We start from the raw sequence: 21,178 nt of genomic DNA, 5'->3' as shown, positions 1-21,178 counted from the left end.
TATATATATATATATATATATATATATGTATAAGCTGAGATTTTAATAATTAATAATAATTGACCTAATCATTATTATCATTGCTATTATAAACAATCCCTGTCTCCATGGTTTCAGGGGACTTATAATCTACCATCTCCAGTTTTGACAAGGGCCCCAAGTTTTTTGCTCATTCACTCATGGAGCCCATATATTTCTCCTCCACTCTGACTCATTGACAGGTTAAATTGCTGACCATAAAATTTGTGACGAGTCAATTTTCAACACATTTTCTACAATGCTGTTACTTTGTTGTTGTTGTTGTAATTGTTAGGTAGCTCATAGCTCTGGCTGCGCCTTATGTCATGCTTCTTGTTGTAGACTGGTTGGGGGAATATAGAGGCCTATGGTTTCACTCATTTACTGTTTTATATCTTCTCACTGTCATGTTAAGGGCATTCATCTGCACCACAAAAATTGGTCTACACAGTAAACTGGCTATAGAGGAAATTTAACACCAATTTGGAGTGGAACCAGCCCTTATTAACAGAGTTATATTTAACTCTGTAGGTGTTAAAGTTACACTTGGGTTTGTTTGTTTTTTTTTTTGTTTTTTTTTGTTTTGTTTTTGGGGGGGCACTCCTAAAACATTAATACCTTTATTAAAGCCCTTCTATATGGAAGAGGATTAGGGCCACTGAAAAAATAAAAAAAACTTAACTGATTTTTAAATTTTATTTCAGTTTAATATGGGAAAAAAGTCAGAATGATTTCTGACTTTAATCTCAGAATTCTGACTTTTTTTTCTCAGAATTCTGACTTTAATCTCAGAATTCTAACTTTAATCTCAGAATTCTGACTTTTTTTTCTCAGAATTCTGACTTTAATCTCAGAATTCTGACTTTAATCTCAAAATTCTGACTTTTTTTTCTCAGAATTATGACTTTAATCTCAGAATTATGACTTTCTCTCAGAATTCTGACTTTAATCTCAGAATTATGACTTTTTTCCCATATTAAATTGAAATGTAAAAATCAGTTAATGTCAAAAACAGTGAACTTCTTTTTTTACTTTCTCAGTGATCCTAATCATCTTCCGTACTTTTATGATGCGTGTTAATATGGATTGTATGACGATATGGAGTTTATGAGCCATAGGAAAAATGTTGAGCGATGTTGAATTTACGCCCCATTTAGTCAGTCACAGTACTACACATTACAATGCTGCCACCTTGTGGTGTTTTTCAAAAAGCGCACATAAAATTCTTAACTTTTCTGAAGAGGATTCAGTAATGTCACCGACCAATAGGACCAAAAACCAACAACTTTGTTTGATACAAATTAATTAACGTTATCCTGTGAGTTTTAATAAAACTGTATTAAAGAAATTAAATTATATTTATATATTATATATAGTGGTTTTCTTATATATAAAATTAGGTGAGTCTCATAAAGTACACAACAGATACCTTTTGAAAATAGGTATTAAACATAATTTCCATTGAACCGATAATTCTATATAATATTTTGGGGTTCTCGTGACGTCTTCGTATAGACGATCTCTGTTTTCCCCGAACGTTGCCGAGAGTAACCGAACAGATTTTTTTGACGACCCAAACCCCGCCTCTTTTCCCGCCCGGTTCCGTCCGCTTGTCCTTCCCCTCCCCACACTATCTGGTGCCTCTGGCAGTAGAGAGCGCGCGACGCAACACACTGACAGCCGCGACTCACAACCGAGGAGTGGAAAGATGGAGCACAGAGAAACCGACTTCAATATATTGCTAGCGACAGACTCATACAAGGTACGGTATCTATGACGGGGTTCGGAGGGGAGGCCGGGCGGGAACGAATTAAACCCAGTGTGGAGATTGATCTAGTCAAGGTGGTTTCATCAGCAGACCGGAGGCCGTCACGCCGCTCTGTACCCGGTGTCTCTTGTTTAACCGCAGGCCGAATTAACTGTAAGAGAAGAGCACTGGTACTGCTGAGGCAGAAACCCAGATATAGAGCATCTTTCTGTGAAGAGGCTGACTCCCACCCTGGGTGGCCCCTGGTTATAATGAGTCGCCTCCCAGCCGGCTCGTGGTTAGCTGAATTAGCCAGCTAGCTTATAGAAGGCGCAGGAGGTTGAAAGAGGGGATTGATATAAAAAAATGAAGGCTAATATTAGCTCCCAGCTAGCAAGTGCTTTATTCATTATCCAGATGAACCCTCTTGGGTAATATCTCCCTATCCAACGCCGAGTGACTCATTAACCAGGAGGGACTTTCGAGAAATCAAAACTGAAAGTTAAAAGAGAAAAAAGCCCGCAGTTACATTTGTAGTGCCTCGAGACCAAAAGCAAAGTCATGCGTTTCATTTATCTGCTCGGAAAATTTCTACCCCAGTTAGCATTCTAGTGGAGGCCGTAATGGCAACAATATAAGGCTACTAAAAACACCAGCTCTTAATTACAATGTAAACAGAGCATTTGTGCGTGTAGTGTTTTATAGCACGTTGCCAGTGGTTGCCATGCACAAGGGTCACGTGACATCAATGGGATGCTGATAAATGCAGCCTGCCAACAATGAGAATTACTACATAATTAACTGGCATAACTGAAAAAAACTCTCACAAGAAGCCTCATTCTTAAAATTAAGAAGATAAGAACAATCATAATATTGAATTTATTTCTTTGTATAACATTTTTAAGATGATTTCTAAAGGAAAATAATTATTAGACCAAGAGATATATTGTAATAAATGTATACACTTCTCATAAAGTATATTATAAAGCTAGAATTCCTGTTTGGTAAAAATAAAATAGTTAAATACAACAAAAATTAATGTTTCTTTGTATAAATTTTTCTTTTTTTTGACTTTATTTTATATATCTTTGACCACATTGTAAGACAGCAGGTTATTTTGGGGTTTATCATTACATGAATGAACATTTTAGCTGCCTGGAGTGGTACTTTTGAAACCATGGACTGAAAAACTTAAAATATTATTCGAACATGATTTCCAACTTTATTTAAATTAAGATTTAAAAGTTAATTTTCATTATATTATTACATAAAGATGGTACTTCCACTCACATGTTAATAGTATGGATGTTCTTTTTTATCATGAATGTAAATTTTATACACAGGATTATTATTTTAGTGATTAGATCTGTAAGATTTCAGAGTCTGTAACCTTAAATTTGCTCTAAATTATCTGTAGAACACATTTAGATGGGAAAACGTGGATAAAAGTGGATAGAGATTCAGTGAATAATCAACGAGCCCCTCTACTCTTCCCGTATCTCCTAAACTTTTTATATCCTGGGATGATAAGAGCTGTGCAGAGGGCCTTTTTATAGAGCCAGGTCTCAGATAAGCACATTTAATCCACATTTAGTTTGAGTAACAGAAGAATAAACTGTTCAGCTTTAGACATGATATTTCATGTATTTAAATGAAAGCCCAAAAATATTTTTTGGTGGCCCAAACTATTTTCAAACGAATGAAAATACAAAAAAGTACTTATTTGATTTTTTTGTTGTTTTTTTACTTGAATTGATGTATTGATAAAAGAGCACCTTTTATAATTAATTTAATGAGAAATTTCTTAAATGGAGAAGTTTAGCTGAGGAATAGGGTTGCGGTATTTGATAACAAATTTAATTGGAATTTTAAAAAGTTAACAATTAAAAAAAAAGTTAAAATTAAAAATGAAATCTTTTTAAAGTGATTAAGAAGATAGTGGGTATTTCTTTGTCATACTATCAAATACTGTCTTAATGGTATGAAATGATTGCCTGTAAAAGTTTTTTTAAACGCCTGCTTTTATCATTCAGATATTTGTCTCCTTTATTAGATATATGTCGGAAAATCATCATGGAAATTATGTTTTAATAATATTTTTTTATTGCTACCTGGGCTTAATTACATTATGAGATATTGGACTCTGCTGCTGTGTCATCTGATTGGTTGTCCTGCACAGCAGGTCGACCAGGGGTGCTCTAGTCTAGTGATTCACAACCAGGGTATGCCTGTCCCTAGTGGTCTGCAAGGGCATTGCAAGGGGTGCATAAAAGTATTTAAATTTCCTAGGTGGGAAACTAAAATGGGGCTGGAATCTTTTTTGTTTTGTGAGGACCCAATTAAGAAAATAAACAAGCTTTTATCAACCAAAAAGTTTTTTTCTAATATGTTTGGTTTCCCCTTCAGCTTTGACAAACATCAAAACGAAGCAGAAGAACAGAATGGATGTAGAGAACATCCTAGTATCGGCTGTTTTTCACACTGAGCTCATCCAAGGTTTATCATATGCTTTTATTTTGTATTTCTTTTGATTCCTTACCAACTTCTAGGTTTTTTTATTTGAGGTGGGAAGCTAATGCCTAAGAAATAAATGCTCAAATTAAAAGATTAGGTAAAATACTTTTTATTTTATAACCATTTCTTGTATGTTCCACTTTTGGACAGTCATCAATACTTTTGTCTGAGATGGGTTACTCATGCCCAAAGGGTTCAAAAAAGGTTGGGAATTCCTGATCTAGTCCAGTCCTCAAGAGTATCCATCCTCTAACATTTAGATGCAACTGTTCTCTAAAACACCTAAATCTAAAGGTTCAATCCCCTCATTTATCTCAGCAGAGGCAGGGCAACGAGCCACTCATTTGATTCAGGTGTGTTAAAAATGGGACGCATCGAAAAGTTGCAGTAGCTCTTGAGGCCTGGACTTAAGCACCCCTGATCTAGACTATAGATGATGTGCAGCTGATGTCAGCCAATCACGTGACACCCTCGACTCCGCCTCCTTGGACTGCGAAACAAACCAACCTTACATAGAAAACAACAAATCTCTTTTCTTCTTTTTATAACAGTTTTTGGCATGCTGGGTGATTTAATTTGTACGATGGAGAGATATAAAACATTTATGACGTACAAGTGAGCAAATTTATTATCTTCACAGCCGATCAGCGCCAGCCGCAAAACTAATGTGCAGGTGGAGAGCATCTGGTATTAACTTTAATTTAGAGCAAGTTACAAAAGAATGCAGCTTTTAATGTCAACTAACCCATCCCCCACCCCCCAATGTCAGCAACCTGGCCTGTTCTAATTATCACTTCGACAAGCAGAGATAACCAGCTGATCTCTAACTGAAACGGCAAAGTGTGTTTATGTAGAGCAGAGATGAGAGAGCTTTAGGTGAATGGAGTTAAAGACCAAACTATGAGCTCCATAATGCATATCCTTAGATATTCAAGCTTTCTTTCCAACCTGAAAATAAATATTTTGATCATCAAATCAACTTATTGAATGTTTTAGTTGTTTAAAATCAAAATATATTATTTACTGCTAGATGAGTCAATATGCAAATATAATTTATGTAAGTGAAGTGAGTTACAGAACATTTTGATTATTTTATATACCTCAGTCAGAAAAATATGCTGAAAAACATCCATTTAAATTTAACAGTTTTCGTGTTCATCAAAGGAAATCTAAGTTTGTTTGTTTTTTATTATCAATGAAGGTCTTGAAATTAACTTTCTGTAGAAATCTTGATATTGCGATTAGTATTAATTTTTATCTCTAACTTAGATCAATCAAAATTTTGATTCCGTTTTGTATACTTAGCTAAACTTACAAAATCCCTTTGCAACAAAAAAACTAGTTATTCTTTTATGCATTTGTGACAGCTTATAACTCTTTTCTGGAGAAACGTGGGTGTAGCAGGGTATGGTTTTTGTCCGTTTGAATGTTTGTTTGAGTCATGCAAAAAGTAAACAGGCTTATTTGGGATCGCTTTAAGCTCTTACACAAAATAAGGTATTAGCCTGTGGTGTTAAGTGAATACTGTCTGTATTTGCATAACTTCCAACTAAAAGTCTGCAAAAGGGAAAAGAGCCAAAAGACATGAAGTTCTTATGAAGTCACTAATGCAGCATACTTTTATTGATAAGCTGTAAAAATAAACTACAGTTGTGTGCCTAAAGCTCTGCTGCAAGGTTTGCCTTCTGGCTAGGTACACAAACATGTAACCTCATCTATCAGATGGACAAAGATCGTTTTTTTAATTAAACGTATCGTCAAATGTTTTTAACAATGTAAATGTATAATCTGCTCTTCAGACCTATTGTTATTGGGATAAATATGATACCATGTTATTATAAGTCTAAAATCTGTTTTCCAACTTTCAAACAGCCTGCATTAGGGTGGAAACTGTTTATTAAAAAGCTGGAAGGGTTACAGGAACAGTTATGCTTGGGTTAACCTGCCAAATGCTTTATATGTCACCTGGAAAGTTTGTTTTCATTGGCCAGATGGTGACTGCCCCCTACCCTGGTTTTCTCCTTGTTTGTGTTGGCATTGATTGTATGGAGGTGGATCAGTGCTGCTGCAAAATGATCTCCACCATTATCCTTGGTTAATAAATAGAAAAAGAAAACAAGTGAAAACCTAGTAAAAACTGAAAGCATTAAGGCTTTATCTTAAGGAACAGATGCAAACATCTTAGTAAGCACAGAGCAGATCGTTAAAGTGAGAGCCGTGATTTGTGTGGGAAAATGAGGATATGCAAACGTACAGAGCATTCTTTCAAATCCCTCACCTGCCACTGCAGTTTTTACATCTTTTTTAACACTTCAAAAAAGGGTCGGGTGCAATTTTTCATGCAACAATATTATTGAACTTATTAGCATTAGTTCAGTGCCAGATGACAGACATTTTTTATGCTTATAAAAAAAAAATTTAACCGCTAGAAATAACAGAGTGGGAACAGATTTTTGCAGCAGGACTGAAGATAAACTTTATAGAGTTAAACCAAAAATAATTACGAAATTTAAATATTTAGGCATGTTATGTTATGTTTAGAGCAGCTGGTGGAGGTAAATCCAGCTGTTTAGAACGTAATCTGCTCTAATGTCAATCAGCATACAAAAAAAACTCCCCATGTTTTATGGGATTTTTTTTATTTTTTAGGTTAAACTTTAGTTATTTTCATAATTTAATCTTATTTCTTTACCTTTGTCTGTGGCACTTTGAGGTTTATAATGCACCATATTTATATTAAACTATTTATAATTCACTATATTTAATTATTCAGTATTATCATTATTATTGATCAGAATTTAACGGAATTTCTTCCAGGATTTCCTTGAATTTAGCTCCATCCATTTTCCCATGAAACTTATTGAAAGCAGAATGCTGTGGGGATATAATATTGAGGGAAACCAATAATATTTTGAATATATATTGTTGGGACTATGAAGGAATGAATCGTTTTTAAAATACAATGAGACTTGTACTAGTTTTTGTTCAAGGTATCAACCTCTTGGTAGCTCGAAGTCTTCTCAGTTGTTGAGGTTAATTAAAAGCCCATTTTTAACCTTGGCTTAAAAATAATGCAGTGATCTAATGTCCTCTCTGCAGTTTACCAATTTCTCATAGTTTATGACCTGTTGTTTAGGGCAGTAAGTAAATAATATTGGATGATGGTGTTTTGCAGATAAGTCGGTTTCTGGGTTGTGCTGGTAAATATCAGCACATGTTGAGGAGAATATGAGCTCACGTGGTGCGGCTGAGTGTCATGTTCAGAGACTCCGCTCTATTTTGAGTCCTAGAAAGCTCAGAGGAAAGGACACAGTAAGGTCAAAGAAACTTAGTAGTTCGTTGACATTTATCTGATCTTGCCTTGGAACTGCTTGGTTACCTCCTCTCCTTAATATACATGTCAAATACAAAATTAGATTCTCGCTTTATTTTATTCGTCAGGGATTTTGGTCGTCTGGAGGACAAATCCGACTCTGTGTTAAGAGAAATGCTGTCTTATGCTTTTAATTACTTCAAATTAAACCTGTGACCCCTTCAGTTTCTACATTTGCTCCAAATGTATCGTGAGGACATTTCTGAACTCTTTATTTGATGCCCACATGACTTTAACCCACTCACATTTTAGCTTCTCTTGTTTTGGGGGAGTGCATCCTTTATTTTGAATCTCATTGCAGTTAATTCCTGAAACATGCCCGGACATATCCCCAGCTGTTTATTCCTTCACACGCCACCGACTTTGGACAGTTATTGTTCGTGGAAAATGTTTGCAGTAGATTAGAAAACCCCAGATGAAGCACGCAAAATTTACCCAGTGAGCAGATAGGAGCAGTGGGAAGGAAAGGAAGGCGCTCCGTTTAGAAATCCAGTCCCTTTTCCTCAGATTCTGACGTTTATAAGAATTTACTTGATTTAACACAATATATAATCTGCTATCTAAAAACGGTGGTAGCTTATTTCTCATTTATGAGAGGATCTTTCTCTTTTTAATATATCGTTTCCAATCTTCATGTTTTTCAGTATTTTTCCAATATATATAAAAAGTTCTCACTGTTTCCCAAAGTTTCCCACTGGTTTAGTGACTCAATAACCATACCTCAGCTAATACAGAAACCACCCGAAGAACCTGTCTTCATGCGTTGATGACTCCCATTTGCTTATGTAGTGCTTTTTTGTTTGTTTTAACAACGTTGAGATTTATTTTACACATCTTGACTAGTCTGTGCTTGATCCGGGTTCAGGGCAGGAGCTTAGGGCAGAGATCCACAGAATTTATTGAAAAGGCAAGAGCAGATGGAAGACAAGAAAAAGATGGCAAACATGTGGAAGAAGGTGCTCTGGTGAAATCCCCTACTGTTGGGTACGGTTGTGGCAGCATCATAGCACGGCGATCCATTTTGAATAGGAACATGGGTAGGGTTGCCTTTTCCTTCCACTGTCTGATTATTAGCTGCTTTGTGTTGCTTTATCACATAAAACCCCATGATAGCAGGTTGAAGTTTGTGTTTGATAAGTTTTGCAATCACTTATTTTTTATTATTGTCTGGAAAAGAAAAGTGTGGAAATGTTTTCTTCTGATAAAATCATTTAGGATGTGGGTCACTGCAGCATGGCTTTAATAAATTCTGTTTGTGTGTTGACAGGTAACTCATTACAAACAGTATCCCCCCAACACGAGTAAAGTCTACTCCTACTTCGAGTGCCGCGAGAAGAGGACGGATCCCAGCAAAAGCAGAAAAGTCAAATATGACCAAACTGTCTTTTACGGCCTGCAGTACATCCTTCACAAATACTTAAAAGGTAAGCGTCGTTTTTGCTAGAATTTAGCATTCCTAAATAAAAATTCCCACTGAGTCACAGCTAATTTTCCAAAGACGTCCCCATAGGAAGGTTTCATGAAGTTTGCCTTTACATTAACTAGATAAATTCAAAAAGCCTAAATTGGCTAAAAAGAAAAGTGAATATAAAACCAACCCTGAAGAGTGAATACAGATATTCCCTGATCTAATTACCTGGAGTTGGAGGAGTCTGATACTCACACGGTTTCCTCCTGAGGGAGATCAACAGAGAGCAAAAAGTTGGAAGAATGCCTCTGCCTCCTACTTCTTAAAAGGATTTCATGGTTTGGTAGCAGAGGTGAGGGGGGTGCAAAGAGAGAAAAGGAGACAAAAGCACAGCTGCTCCCTCATTGTTAGACGGAGAAAGACGTGTTGTCTCCACTGAGCGTCTCGCTTAATCGGTGACTATTGAGGAAGCGTGGATGGACCTTAAAGAACAAATATAAGGTTTATGATTTTTAGTAAAAGAGATCGGTTTATAAATAGTGAAATAAGACTTTGTAGAAGCAACTTTTAAGACCTGCCTTTATCAAACCTGCTTATGTAAATTGAGTGAATTAAACTGGCAAAAATTAAAGCATTCAAAGATTAATATATGTGATCTGTGATGGAATTTTCCCCGTTTTTTAGCACAACTAGACTCTGTTAAGCAAATGCCTTAAGTTCTAACAGAGGATGATGCAACCTAAAGGGAGAAAACAGTTTAATGAAACTTTCTCTATTAGGACTGCACTTGTCTTACATGTTGAATCGCTCTAAAAACAAATATATGTTAACCCTTTCTGATTTTATTTCTCATTCTATTACTGTGTTCTTACAATACAGATGGCAATGAAGTAGCTTTTGTCTTGGGTTAGGTTTAAATAAATAATTGCTTTACACATCATTTTTTTTAAGGCAAAGAAGTAATAAATTATACTTTAATTTGAATAATAGTGCTTTATTTGACTTGTAAGCGATACTATATTTAGACACTACAATAGTAGACAGTTTTCAGTAACTTTATAATTAGAAACTCCCAACTAAAGCCAAAAAGTTTCTGACTTGTTGTGTTGGTATTAAAAATTGTTACAATGGTATTTGAAAAGGTAATAAATTTAAAAGTAATAATTCTTGCAAATACCCTGGATGTGCAAACTTTAAAGGTTAGAGTTCAGTTATCCAATGATATGTTGATATCAGAGGCAGTCTGAAAGTAGAAGCTAAGATGCAGACTTGCAGAATTTTTTTTTTTTTTTTTTCTGGTTTGCCATACAGCAGGAAGTTTAATAGTTATAAATTATAAGTTCAACATAATTGTGTTTTCAATTCTTACTAGTTTGTTAAATCCAGTTTTCTCAAATCTGACATCTTCTCATTTTTCTTCCTCTGTTGTGTTTAACCTTTTTGGTCAAACTGATCAAGTAACAGTAAAGCAGGTTTCTGGTATGTCTGTCTGTAAGATAACAGTTAAAAATGTCCTTTCGGTTGTAAAGGAAGTAACGGCCTTCAAAATAATAGATTTGCACTTTTATTTCTTTTCTTCAGGAACGGTGGTGACCCGAGAGAAGATTCAGGAAGCCAAGGAAGTGTACAGGGAACATTTCCAGGATGATGTTTTTAATGAGAAGGGTTGGACTTACATTCTGGAGGTAAGAACTGCTGTTTGCTTTCTTTGTTTTCTTTTCCTGGTGTGTTTTATCCAGGGATCTGTACTGAAACTGCTAACCACATAAAATGTTTTCTCTCCTTCTTCTTTTAATTCTTCTTCCTTCACCTTCTTCTTTTTGGTCACTTCCTTTTCACTCATTTCCTTATAATGGTCATTTGAAACTTTTCCTTCGCTATATTCCTTCTTTTTCTTCCTACCCTGTCTTTTTCTTTCCATTTTCTTTATTCATTCTCTCCTTAATACAAAAACTTTTCGTCTTACTCTTTTGGTCTTTCCTTCCTTTCTCTCTTTGGCCTTTTCATACCCCTCTCTTTCCCAGTTGCTTTCTCTGTTTTAATTCCTTCTTTTCCTTTTTGTACTCTCTCTTTGTTTCTTCTTTAGACTTCACCTTGGAACAAGAGCTACAAACAACGGCCTCAGATCATAGATAAAATGATTAATTACTTAGTAGAAACTTTCAGCACCTTGGATAGAGAAAAACTAGAAGAATGTAAACAGTCTAGTTTCCATAAACCGATTCTTATGTTTCTTTTTCCAGTCTGTCGTCCTTGTTGACAAAAGTTTCCGATTCCTCTGTTGATAATCTGCAAACGACACACACACAGCTGTAGAGGGTGTTGTTTTCAGTGAAAAGCTATAAAATACACCAAATGTTATTTGTTGCAGGTCTTCACAGCAGTTGTATAACATTTAAAATGTGCAATTTTCTTTTATTTTATTTATTCTGTGCAGGGCTCTTGTGCTCTACTCTGACTCAGAAATGTGTTTGTTTTTTTGTTGGCAGAAATACAACGGACATCTTCCCATTGAAATCAAGGCAGTACCAGAAGGAAGCGTCATTCCTCGAGGCAATGTTTTGTTCACTGTGGAGAGCACAGATCCTGAATGCTACTGGCTCACTAACTGGGTGGAGGTACGTTTGCTTAGCGTTGCTGATATTACATAACTAAAATCTCAAACTTTTTTATTTTTCTTTGGTTTTTTCTTTTGGGTTTTTTTTTTCAGCCATAAAATGCTGCATCGTGTCACCTCAGTATTTGTCAGCAGTTTCTGCTCCTTCTTAAAATGTTTCATTGTTACTATGACTTCTATGAAAAGTGGGAAATTTACTTGTAACCTAATTAGTTTTTCTTTAAAAAAAATACAGATTTATACTCAAACATATGCTGAAATGATGCCAAAGTGAAGCTGTTCTTCACTATAAAAGTTATCACCTCCTATATCTGGCTGAATCACAGAGCTGTTGGAGCTAATTGCTTAATTCACACCATAAAGATCTCGTTTGAACTGGCCTGGCTACTTTTTTCCTCATTCCTTCTTCCCTCTCTCACTTTGTGCTTTACTTTGTTCCCTAAATTAATCCATTATTCTTCATTTATCCGACCTTCATTCCTTTATTCCAATCTTACTGTTTATTTTTCCTCCGCCTTATTCATCCACTCCTTCATTTATTCCTTCCTTCTACAGATTTTTTATTCTTCTGTTAAAAGTCTGACCTCTTTTCTCAAAAAAAACCTGAAATCATGTTGGTTCTGGAAAATTATGGAGGATGTGTGTATCTCAGTGAACAGGTGAATTATGCAGCATGAGTAATATTTAATCTCCGCCCTCCTAACGTGTGTTTTACTCGTTTTTTTTTTTGGTAACAGGCACTGGTTTCTTGCACAAGTTAACCCATTGAGAAAACTGAGCCCATGTTTGGATTGATTGGACTGATGTAGAAGAGATTTAAAACGATATAAAGGCAAAACACACCCATATTTACACAGATGTACACCTTTTGAGTGTCTTTCCTTATATAAATACGTTCTTAACCTGTCATGCTCTGCCACATTGAGTCATTCTTCATGCCTGGTGTAAAATTAGCCTCAGCGGTCATCCTGATGTCCTTGAGTTGCGTCACTGGGTCAGTTCTTCTCGCTCTCTCTCTCCCATCTTCTGTTATTTATCTGTACCTTCCCTTTGTAACATATTTCAGTTTCCCTTTTTTTGTCTTCATTTCTTAAAGCCTTCCTCGTTCCCTTCACATTCTCTACTTCCTTATCTGTATTTTAATTTAGTTTTTGTTAGAACGAGTGATGGGCATTTTTTGTGAATGTAATTTCACGTGAGGTTAAATTAGGTTAAGGACTGGGATAACGATTTTTTTTTTTTCTACACACCACAGATGGCCCCGCAACCTTGTTTGTTTGGACGTTGGCTTTACTCTGGCGGTCACGAGTCCATACAATGTTTTATATTTGAGGAGGCATGTGACCTTGGAGTTATAGGGTGGTAACAGGCTGCGCAGTGTTTGCAGAGAAAGTCAAGTGACGCATCAAACAGGACGTTTCCAAAGATTAGATTTGGTTACTTTTTACTTGCGCCATTTCCCGCAGCATAGATGACTTTTCTGTTGTTTTTTGACAGGTTTTTTTTTTTTTATGCTTCCTCATTTTTGCTCATGACATGTCTGATCACAATCATAAATGACATAAACCTTAAATCTTCCAACTAAGATTCAAAAACTACATTAAAAAAAAAGCAAAAAACTAGCTCATCTTGCTAAAGCGTCGTCTAGACCAGGATCTGAAAGCCCCAATGTAATAATCACAAACCAGTAATGTAGCAATGGCTCTAGTCTGTTTGTTATTGCAACAAAAGCATAACAAAGAAACCTGATTTACCCGCTCAACATAAGGCTTTAATTGCTTTAAAAGATAAAACTTCTCCCTGATTCCTCCGTGACTATTTTTATGAGTTTACATGTGAAAGCTTATTATTCACAAGAAGTAATTATCCTATCAAGGTCACCGTTCTGCTTTAAATCCTTTTATAATAATAATGCAGGGTTATTTTTCACCTTTTATTTTTTTATTAACAGCCTTCTACAAACTTATAGATTAATGACTTGATTTCCAGGTTCCTCTTCCTCCATTTACCATTTGCTGTTAATGTTTTGTTTGTTAATAGATGTTTTCGTTCTTATTTAAATTGTTATAATTTTATTTATTTTTTTTCTAACCTAAATGGGAGGAAAGAAGCAACATTGACTCCAAAAAGCCCCCCAAACATTAGCAGCACATATTAGGGATCAGTTAGATGACTGTTTTTGCATCTCTAAAGTCTATTTTAGATAAATACTGGTCTCTGTGGCACATTGGGTTTGATAAGTTACATTAAGAAAAAGTAACTTTTTACTTTAATAAATGTGAACATGTGGGTCCGCTAGGGTTGTCATAATATAAAAATTCCAAACTCGATATCCATCCCCATAAAATATTTGCCACTGTGTTCAAAAATGCCAAATAATTGAAAGGATAAATAATGTATTTAATAATATGAAAAACTCACCTTTTTCATCTAAGTATGGCCCATGCTTTTGCCACATAATCAAAGATTCCATTAGTTTACCAAATGCAAATAATTACCAAATAAATTATATAAATATAACATAATTTGACAATATTTTAAGGCTCTTCGAGGTATTGTTCTTTTAATGTGCAAATAATCTGGAAATATAACATTTAAAATAACATAACACTTGTATTTAGTATCACTACCTTGCCAACTTGGTACTGTATCTGGAGTTTTTGATACTTTTGACAGCCTTAGGTTCTTCTAAGGCTTCCCACGGAACGGAGTGTTTTAGTTAGAAAGACAAAGATTTAGTTTCTTAACAACAAATATTTAGGTATTTTGTTGCTTTCCTATTATTAGGCATGGAGGAGGAGTAGTCATGCTGTAGATTCCTTTATACAAAAGTCCTGGACATCCAGTTAGACTGTATGGCCTCTTTGAGTCTTTGAAATACCTTCACATTTTAAACAGAAATGAATGAATGGATCTTCCACCAGAAGAAAGATCCAAAATATACATGAGGTTTAATAAAGGAATGGTTCCCAGGTCAGATTTAACTGGGTTAGTTTTTAATCCATGTAAGGTTTTTCCAAGACCAGTAATGAGTGGAGTTTTTTCTTTTCTGAATATTGAAGAAAATTGTACTCACCTTCTTTCAGCCAGCTGACCTATCAGTGCACAGTAAGCAGTAAGTGAAAGGGCAGCAATGTGCTACTCTGTGTCAAACAGTTAAGTATTTAGTCAAAACCGGCTGATATTTTTTAAAACCACCAAACCAGATTCCAAAATCAGAAATGAAGCTCTAAAGGGAAGCTGCCAAGTAGACTATATTTCTTAGAGATACTAAGACAAAAAAAAGGAAACTATATGCATTATAGTTCACGTTGCATTGTCTTTTTTAAATTCCCCAGGCAATGAGCCGCTTGTTTTCATATTCAATCACCGTCTCTGGTATTGAAGCATGAACCATCAAGGAAGGTATTTTTCCCACAGCGGGCCTTGTGTGAAAGTGTTTTGAGCTTTCATCTCTCCTGAGCCTGTTAGTTTTCGGGTTTAGCTCCACTGAATACTAGAAAACCAGGCGGTCACTGGGCTGTTCACGTAGTAGAAAGTTTGGCAGTTCCTCTGACCATAAAAATAACAGCATTGAGAAATAAGAAGAAACGGTAATTGGAGATAAAACATTTTTTAAAGCTGTTTACTTTAAAGGAAAAACATTCAAACAAATCTATTAAGTGTCCCTTTTTTCATTCTTTCAGACTATTCTTGTTCAGATCTGGTACCCGATTACAGTGGCGACCAACTCCAGAGAACAAAAGAAGATCCTTGCCAAGTACCTGATGGAGACCTCTGGGAACCTGGACCGTCTAGAGTATAAACTACACGACTTTGGCTATAGGGGTGTATCTTCACAAGAGGTATGAAACCCACTAAACTATCAATGATTTAACCACAGATAGACTCGTTGAACACATTGACTTAGAGATTCACTAATCACAGGGGTTTTTTGTGCCTATTTTGGCAAAATTCAGTTCTTTTAGAACATGGTTTTTTTTTTTCAAAATATGATATAAAGTATGATAAAAGTATGTTTTGTTGGGGTTTATTTATTTATTTTTTTTGGTAGTTTTTTTTGCCTTTTTTACCATAATAGATTATGAATTATTTATATAACTAACATAAATACTATACATTTAGAAGAAAAAAAAAAGAAAATGATAAACAGGAAGCTGGATCTCTTTTTTTACGTTATATATTTGCGTGGTTAGCATAACTGGCTTAACATCACATTCTCTGGGTGTTTTCACTAAATGATACAGAAACAAGATTTCTAAATGCTGCGTATTCCAGGATAGACTGAGGTTTGAAGCCCAAAGGGGAACCCTGAAACTTTGCTGAACTCCTTTAGGCTTCCTGTTATCTACTGAAAGTAGTGCTCTCTCCATTTCTGGACATGTAATAGATTATAAACATATTTTGTGCTTCTTTGGTTTTCAGTTTTAGACTTTTTGCTAATTATTTAATAAAATAAATATGATTCTAGATTAACAACCTCTATCCATTAGTGATAATTGAAGTGCAAGCTGATAATGATCAAACGTTTTTAAATCTATAGTCTTTATTTAAACGGTTATGAGATTTCATTTAATATTGCTACTCTTTATAACGACTATTTGTGAAGATAAACACCTAAGGTCTATTCCCACTGCTATTCCTAAATAATTGTAATGCTGGTTTTTAATGATTTCCTGGTTTCTCACAGCTGAATCACATTAATGTTTTATTTGCAGTCCTCTTCTAAGTAAATTTCTGCGAAATTTCATGAAGAAAAGCAGAACTATTGCTCTTAAATCTCTTTAAAAAGTTATTTTAGATTGAGAAATTCGAAGGAAGCCCCAAAAACGATAGAAAATGCTGCTGTGTTTTAAACTTCCAGGTCAAAGCTTAGTTTGAAAATGAAATGCATCATTTTGTTTAACAGTTATATCTACTAGAAGAGGCCCTATATTACAGAAAAGGCTAAATTACTGCTCTTCATTCACAGACTGCTGGCATTGGAGCCTCAGCCCATTTGGTGAACTTCAAGGGTACAGATACAGTCGCTGGGATCGGCGTCATCAAGAAGTACTATGGCACCAAGGACCCAGTGCCTGGTTTTTCAGTGCCGGCTGCAGAGCACAGGTTAACAAACAATTCTCTCCAGGGTTGGTTTATTTACCTGGAAATATTCAGAAATAAATATAGGTGGTGTTTGCCATAGGCAGCCTAGCACCATAATAAAGGGTTTGTTAATGAGTTTTTTTCAAAATGCATCTGATTTTGTTTTTAAAGACTATTTGGAAAAAGCTGTTCTACTTGGTTGATGCTGCCAGGAAGAAAAGAGGCTAGTGTTAGCAGTTTTTCTGATACTAAATGTTTACCTTTGATGCCACGTTCACCTTATCTAAGATGTTAGGAAGTTACCAAGGGCAACAGTAGCTAACGGCAACATAAAATCTAGCATTAGCTTAAAAGTTAGTTAACAGGAAAAGACGTTTTTCATGAGTTTTAAATAGAAACTTCAACCAATTTGGTAATTTAGCAAAATAAAATAGTATCTTTCACTAAAGTTTGAACATGTTTCCTGTAGAAATCTTTGGTTCTAATGCACTGAATGTCCATGTGTTCATCAGTGTGGCAGCTGTCAGGATAATTTTTTTAGCGCCTGCCCCTCCACTAATGAAAGGTGTCTTCCAAGAGACTACAGAGATTTTTCAAAATTAAACCAGGACCTTTTTCCTCTGAGGCTCCTTATTTCTTGCACAGCGTTAATTACAAGAATATGCGATCTGCTTTATTTAAATATTCAAAGAAGCGCAGTGGTGATACATATTTTCAGTGTCCTACAGACATACAGGGATCCACATTCAGACCAGAAGCCATGTCTAAAACTGAACTTTTTTTATCTTCAAGATAAAAAGGAAAACCTAGCCTATTAAATGCTTTTCTGCTAATGTTGTTGCTGCTGGAATCTTTCTCACTAGAAAGAAAATTAGCTCAGCATGACTGAAGTTGGCGCTAATTTACTCAGTTTCCCTTACCCGCTTATTATCCTGTTCTTCAGATTAATTTCTCGAGCATGGCTTTGATTGGCTGGAAGTTCAGACTTGCTGCTGCCCTATCATCCATTTCACATTTAGCTGATGTCATTTTATGGCCTTTATACGCTTGGATGCTCATTCCTCCTTCATGCATGCACACCGTGATTTCTTAACTCTCCAGCCTGGCAGTAATTCGTCCAAAGAACCCCCCTTTTGTGTGTTATTGTATTCTGGGACATTGGCTTTGGTTGTTATAGCAATTGCTGAGTAATGCTCCGGTCATAAAATCAGTTTCATTTTTTCTTTACTGGAAGGGGCTGTTGTGAAATTCCACTTTGATCTCTATCGAAACAGAAAGCAAGGGAGGGATCGTTGTGTTACCAAGCAGGTGTTTCAAATGTAAATATATATATATATGTTTTATAAAAAATGTTCAACTTCAGAAAACAGCTGCCCCTTCTACAGAAACAGTAATATTAGATTTAAACATTAAATTCAGTGGTTTATTGCTTGAACTACAACATTTCTCTCTTCAGTGCTGTGACCCAGGGAGTGTCTAGAGGTTTTAATAATCTTAAGTTACAACCTGGATAAAATCTCAAAGGTCATTTCTTGTTTGAAACAAATGGTGTGTAGCGCCCTCTTCTGGAAATTGATCAGAAGTGTAATTTTATAAAAGTCATGTGAGTTTTGTTATCAGGAGTTTGGTTTCATCTCAGGAAGGGTTGTCCTTGTTTTAGTGGTTTTACTACAACTATATATTGAGTTCTGCGTGTGTTTTTAAACTGATGTAAAATAGTTTTCTCTTCATGCGTTGTTTTTTAATCTTGCCAAATAATTTGGCCATGGTCTTATTCAAGTATAAGTACCCATGTGTTTTTCCTGTCAGGATTAGTGGATACTTGTTGAGCCCCCAGATGCAGAGATGATTTCTTGCTAAATGAGATGAAGAAGTCAAAATACAGAAGCCATAATCCAGAACCGATTGACAAAACCCTCAGGAACCATAAACTACGAGACAATAGGGAGGAATGAAAAGAGTGAAGAGAATCCAGCAAACACTAACTGTAGAGGGAGAGTATATATGCTAAACAGAAAAATGAATGGAGTACCGTAATTTTTGGACTATAAGCCGCACCTGAATATAAGCCGCATAAGCTCAATTGCATGATTTGTACATATACAAAACGCACCGTACTATAAGCCGCAGGGTTTTTATGTTTACACACAAACTGTCTTGCGCTCGCAATGTCCGTCTTTCTCGCTGTCGTTCTGTCTCGTACCACTCACGGTAGAAGTCTGCTTCCGGAGGACCTCCGCATACCCGCGCGCGGCTACCGTGCTTGTGTGTTGAAGCAAATGTGACGTCAACATGGTGGATGGTAAAATCCATAGATTTAGGTATTACCCTAGTGGCCGTTAGCTGTAAACGTCCATAGATAAGCTGCATGGTTATATAAGCCACAAGGTCGAAAAATGGGGAAAAAGTCACGGCTTATTTTCAGAAAATTACGGTAATCAGCTAATTGGGAGCAGGTGTGGACTAAAGGATCTAGAAGGGAGCTAGAGGAAAGGAGACTGGCACAAGAGGCAACAGAGGGTAAACAAGAAATACATAACTGCTCAAATACAACCAGAAAATGATCAGATTGACACAAAATGGTAATGAAACCAATAGCACAGAAAACATAATCACATAAATCAAAGTTTAACTCAAAAGGAGAAACTAAACTGAACCAAAAATTCCAGAAAGGGTAGAATCATGACATTTTGAACATATAACCCACTTCCCTAACTATTGTTTTCAGTTTCTAGCTCTTAAATCCTCCACACTTATGCATTGGAACAGCAACAGCAGCTTTAACCAACAACCGCTCTGCCGATTCTCTCTGCAGTACTATAACCGCATGGGGGAAAGACCATGAGAAAGATGCGTTTGAGCACATCATCAAGCAGTTTCCCAGCGTCCCTGTGTCCATCGTCAGCGACAGCTACGACATCTACAATGCCTGTGAGAAAATCTGGGGGGAGGACCTGAGAGCGCTGATAGTGACCCGCAGCGCAGACGCCCCGCTGGTCGTCCGCCCAGACTCAGGAAACCCACTTGATACAGTTTTGAAGGTCTGTCCTGTTTGCTAGTCGATAAAACGTTCGCCCCCCCATGAGGTCTGAACTCTTTTTTTTGTCACTGGCAGGTTTTGGAGATCTTGGGCAAGAAGTTTCCTCCACAAGAGAACTCTAAAGGTTTTAAAGTTCTTCCTCCTTACATCAGAGTCATACAAGGAGATGGAGTGGATATCAACACACTGCAAGAGGTAAGGAGGCTTGGTTATACAACTGTCTGCGTGTTCGAGGGGTGAATGTTAGGTTTTTTATCGTGTATATGTTTCAACAGATCGTGGAGGGTATGAAACAACACAAGTGGTCTATCGAGAACATTGCCTTTGGATCTGGGGGGGCACTGTTGCAGAAACTGACCAGAGATCTGCTCAACTGCTCATTCAAATGCAGCTATGTGGTGACAAACGGACTGGGGGTGAGTATGGACCTGTGGCTAGATTAACTGCTCTATAACCCCTTAACTTTATTGCTAGAATGTTAAATATTTTTTTGTGGCTTTTCAGGTGAATGTGTTCAAGGATCCGGTGGCAGACCCCAACAAGAGATCGAAGAAAGGTCGCCTGTCTTTGCACCGGACGGCGAGCGGCGATTTCGTCACTTTGGAGGAGGGCAAAGGAGATTTGGAGGAGTATGGGGTGGTGAGTTTCATACCCCTTCAGCGCCTTTCAGAAGTATCCATACCCCTATTGAGTCATCACAATAAAAAAAATAAACAAACATGGAAAAGGGTGCTGGATTGGATTGAAACAAGATGGCATCATGATCAGGGCATGATTTTCTACAGTATAGACAGGGAAGCTGGTTTGAGTTGGAGATAAAGGACGTTCTGCAGGAGATTCCTGGGAATCGTTCCACCTCCCAGCAGGAAAACGCCTCTAAATGTGAAATACTGACACAAGTTGATGAGAAAATCTAATCTGCAGCTTCAAAGCAGAATCATATCCCAACTATTTCCCATTTCTGGATTAAGGGGTATGAATATTATTGAAAGACGTGGTACAATGATTGTTTGGTAACTTTGTGTAGTTTGACCTCATTGGTTTCCTTCAACTTTTATTGAATTTTCAACCCCTCCTCTTGTTTCATTGTTTTTCAGGACCTGCTGCACACAGTGTTTCAGAACGGCAAGATTGTGAAGAACTACAGTTTTGATGAAGTCAGAGACAATGCTAAGCTCAAAGACAGCGAGCTTGAGGAGCTGTTGCACTGAGTGCAGACCCCCCCCCAACATACTCTGTTCATCCTAAAAGCCTAAAGAAGTTTTTTTTTTTTAGATCACCTTTTTTTTTTTACCTCCAGTTCCACCAAACAAAATGGAGGCATTTGCACTTCTAATACAACCGTTTCTCTTCCAAATTATGAGAACTCCAAA

General features: G+C 36.4%; 1 protein-coding gene across 1 annotated transcript; it reads left to right on the top strand.

Moving 5' to 3' along the window:
• The first annotated feature begins 1,636 nt into the window (after window positions 1–1,636).
• Window positions 1,637–21,172, top strand: nampt (nicotinamide phosphoribosyltransferase). Its single transcript, XM_015388266.1, has 11 exons — window positions 1,637–1,780; window positions 8,920–9,076; window positions 10,642–10,745; window positions 11,550–11,678; window positions 15,364–15,522; window positions 16,650–16,786; window positions 19,581–19,806; window positions 19,881–20,000; window positions 20,081–20,221; window positions 20,310–20,444; window positions 20,903–21,172. Exons 1-11 carry the CDS (start codon window positions 1,727–1,729, stop codon window positions 21,014–21,016), a joined length of 1,476 nt encoding a protein of 491 aa, XP_015243752.1. The 5' UTR covers window positions 1,637–1,726; the 3' UTR covers window positions 21,017–21,172.
• Window positions 21,173–21,178: the final 6 nt, after the last annotated feature.

Source organism: Cyprinodon variegatus, unplaced genomic scaffold (genome assembly GCF_000732505.1).
Source record: "Cyprinodon variegatus isolate N-32 unplaced genomic scaffold, C_variegatus-1.0 Scaffold418, whole genome shotgun sequence".
Lineage (NCBI taxonomy): Eukaryota > Metazoa > Chordata > Actinopteri > Cyprinodontiformes > Cyprinodontidae > Cyprinodon > Cyprinodon variegatus.
This window is presented reverse-complemented; position numbering and strand designations above follow the sequence as displayed.

Bases quoted from the DNA above. Each gene is read 5' to 3' on its own strand.
- nampt (XM_015388266.1), top strand. From the start codon at position 1,727: ATGGAGCACAGAGAAACCGACTTCAATATATTGCTAGCGACAGACTCA. The intron at 15,523-16,649 runs GTATGAAACCCA...CTTCATTCACAG, and splicing joins GGGGTGTATCTTCACAAGAG to ACTGCTGGCATTGGAGCCTC. The intron at 20,001-20,080 runs GTAAGGAGGCTT...ATGTTTCAACAG, and splicing joins ATATCAACACACTGCAAGAG to ATCGTGGAGGGTATGAAACA.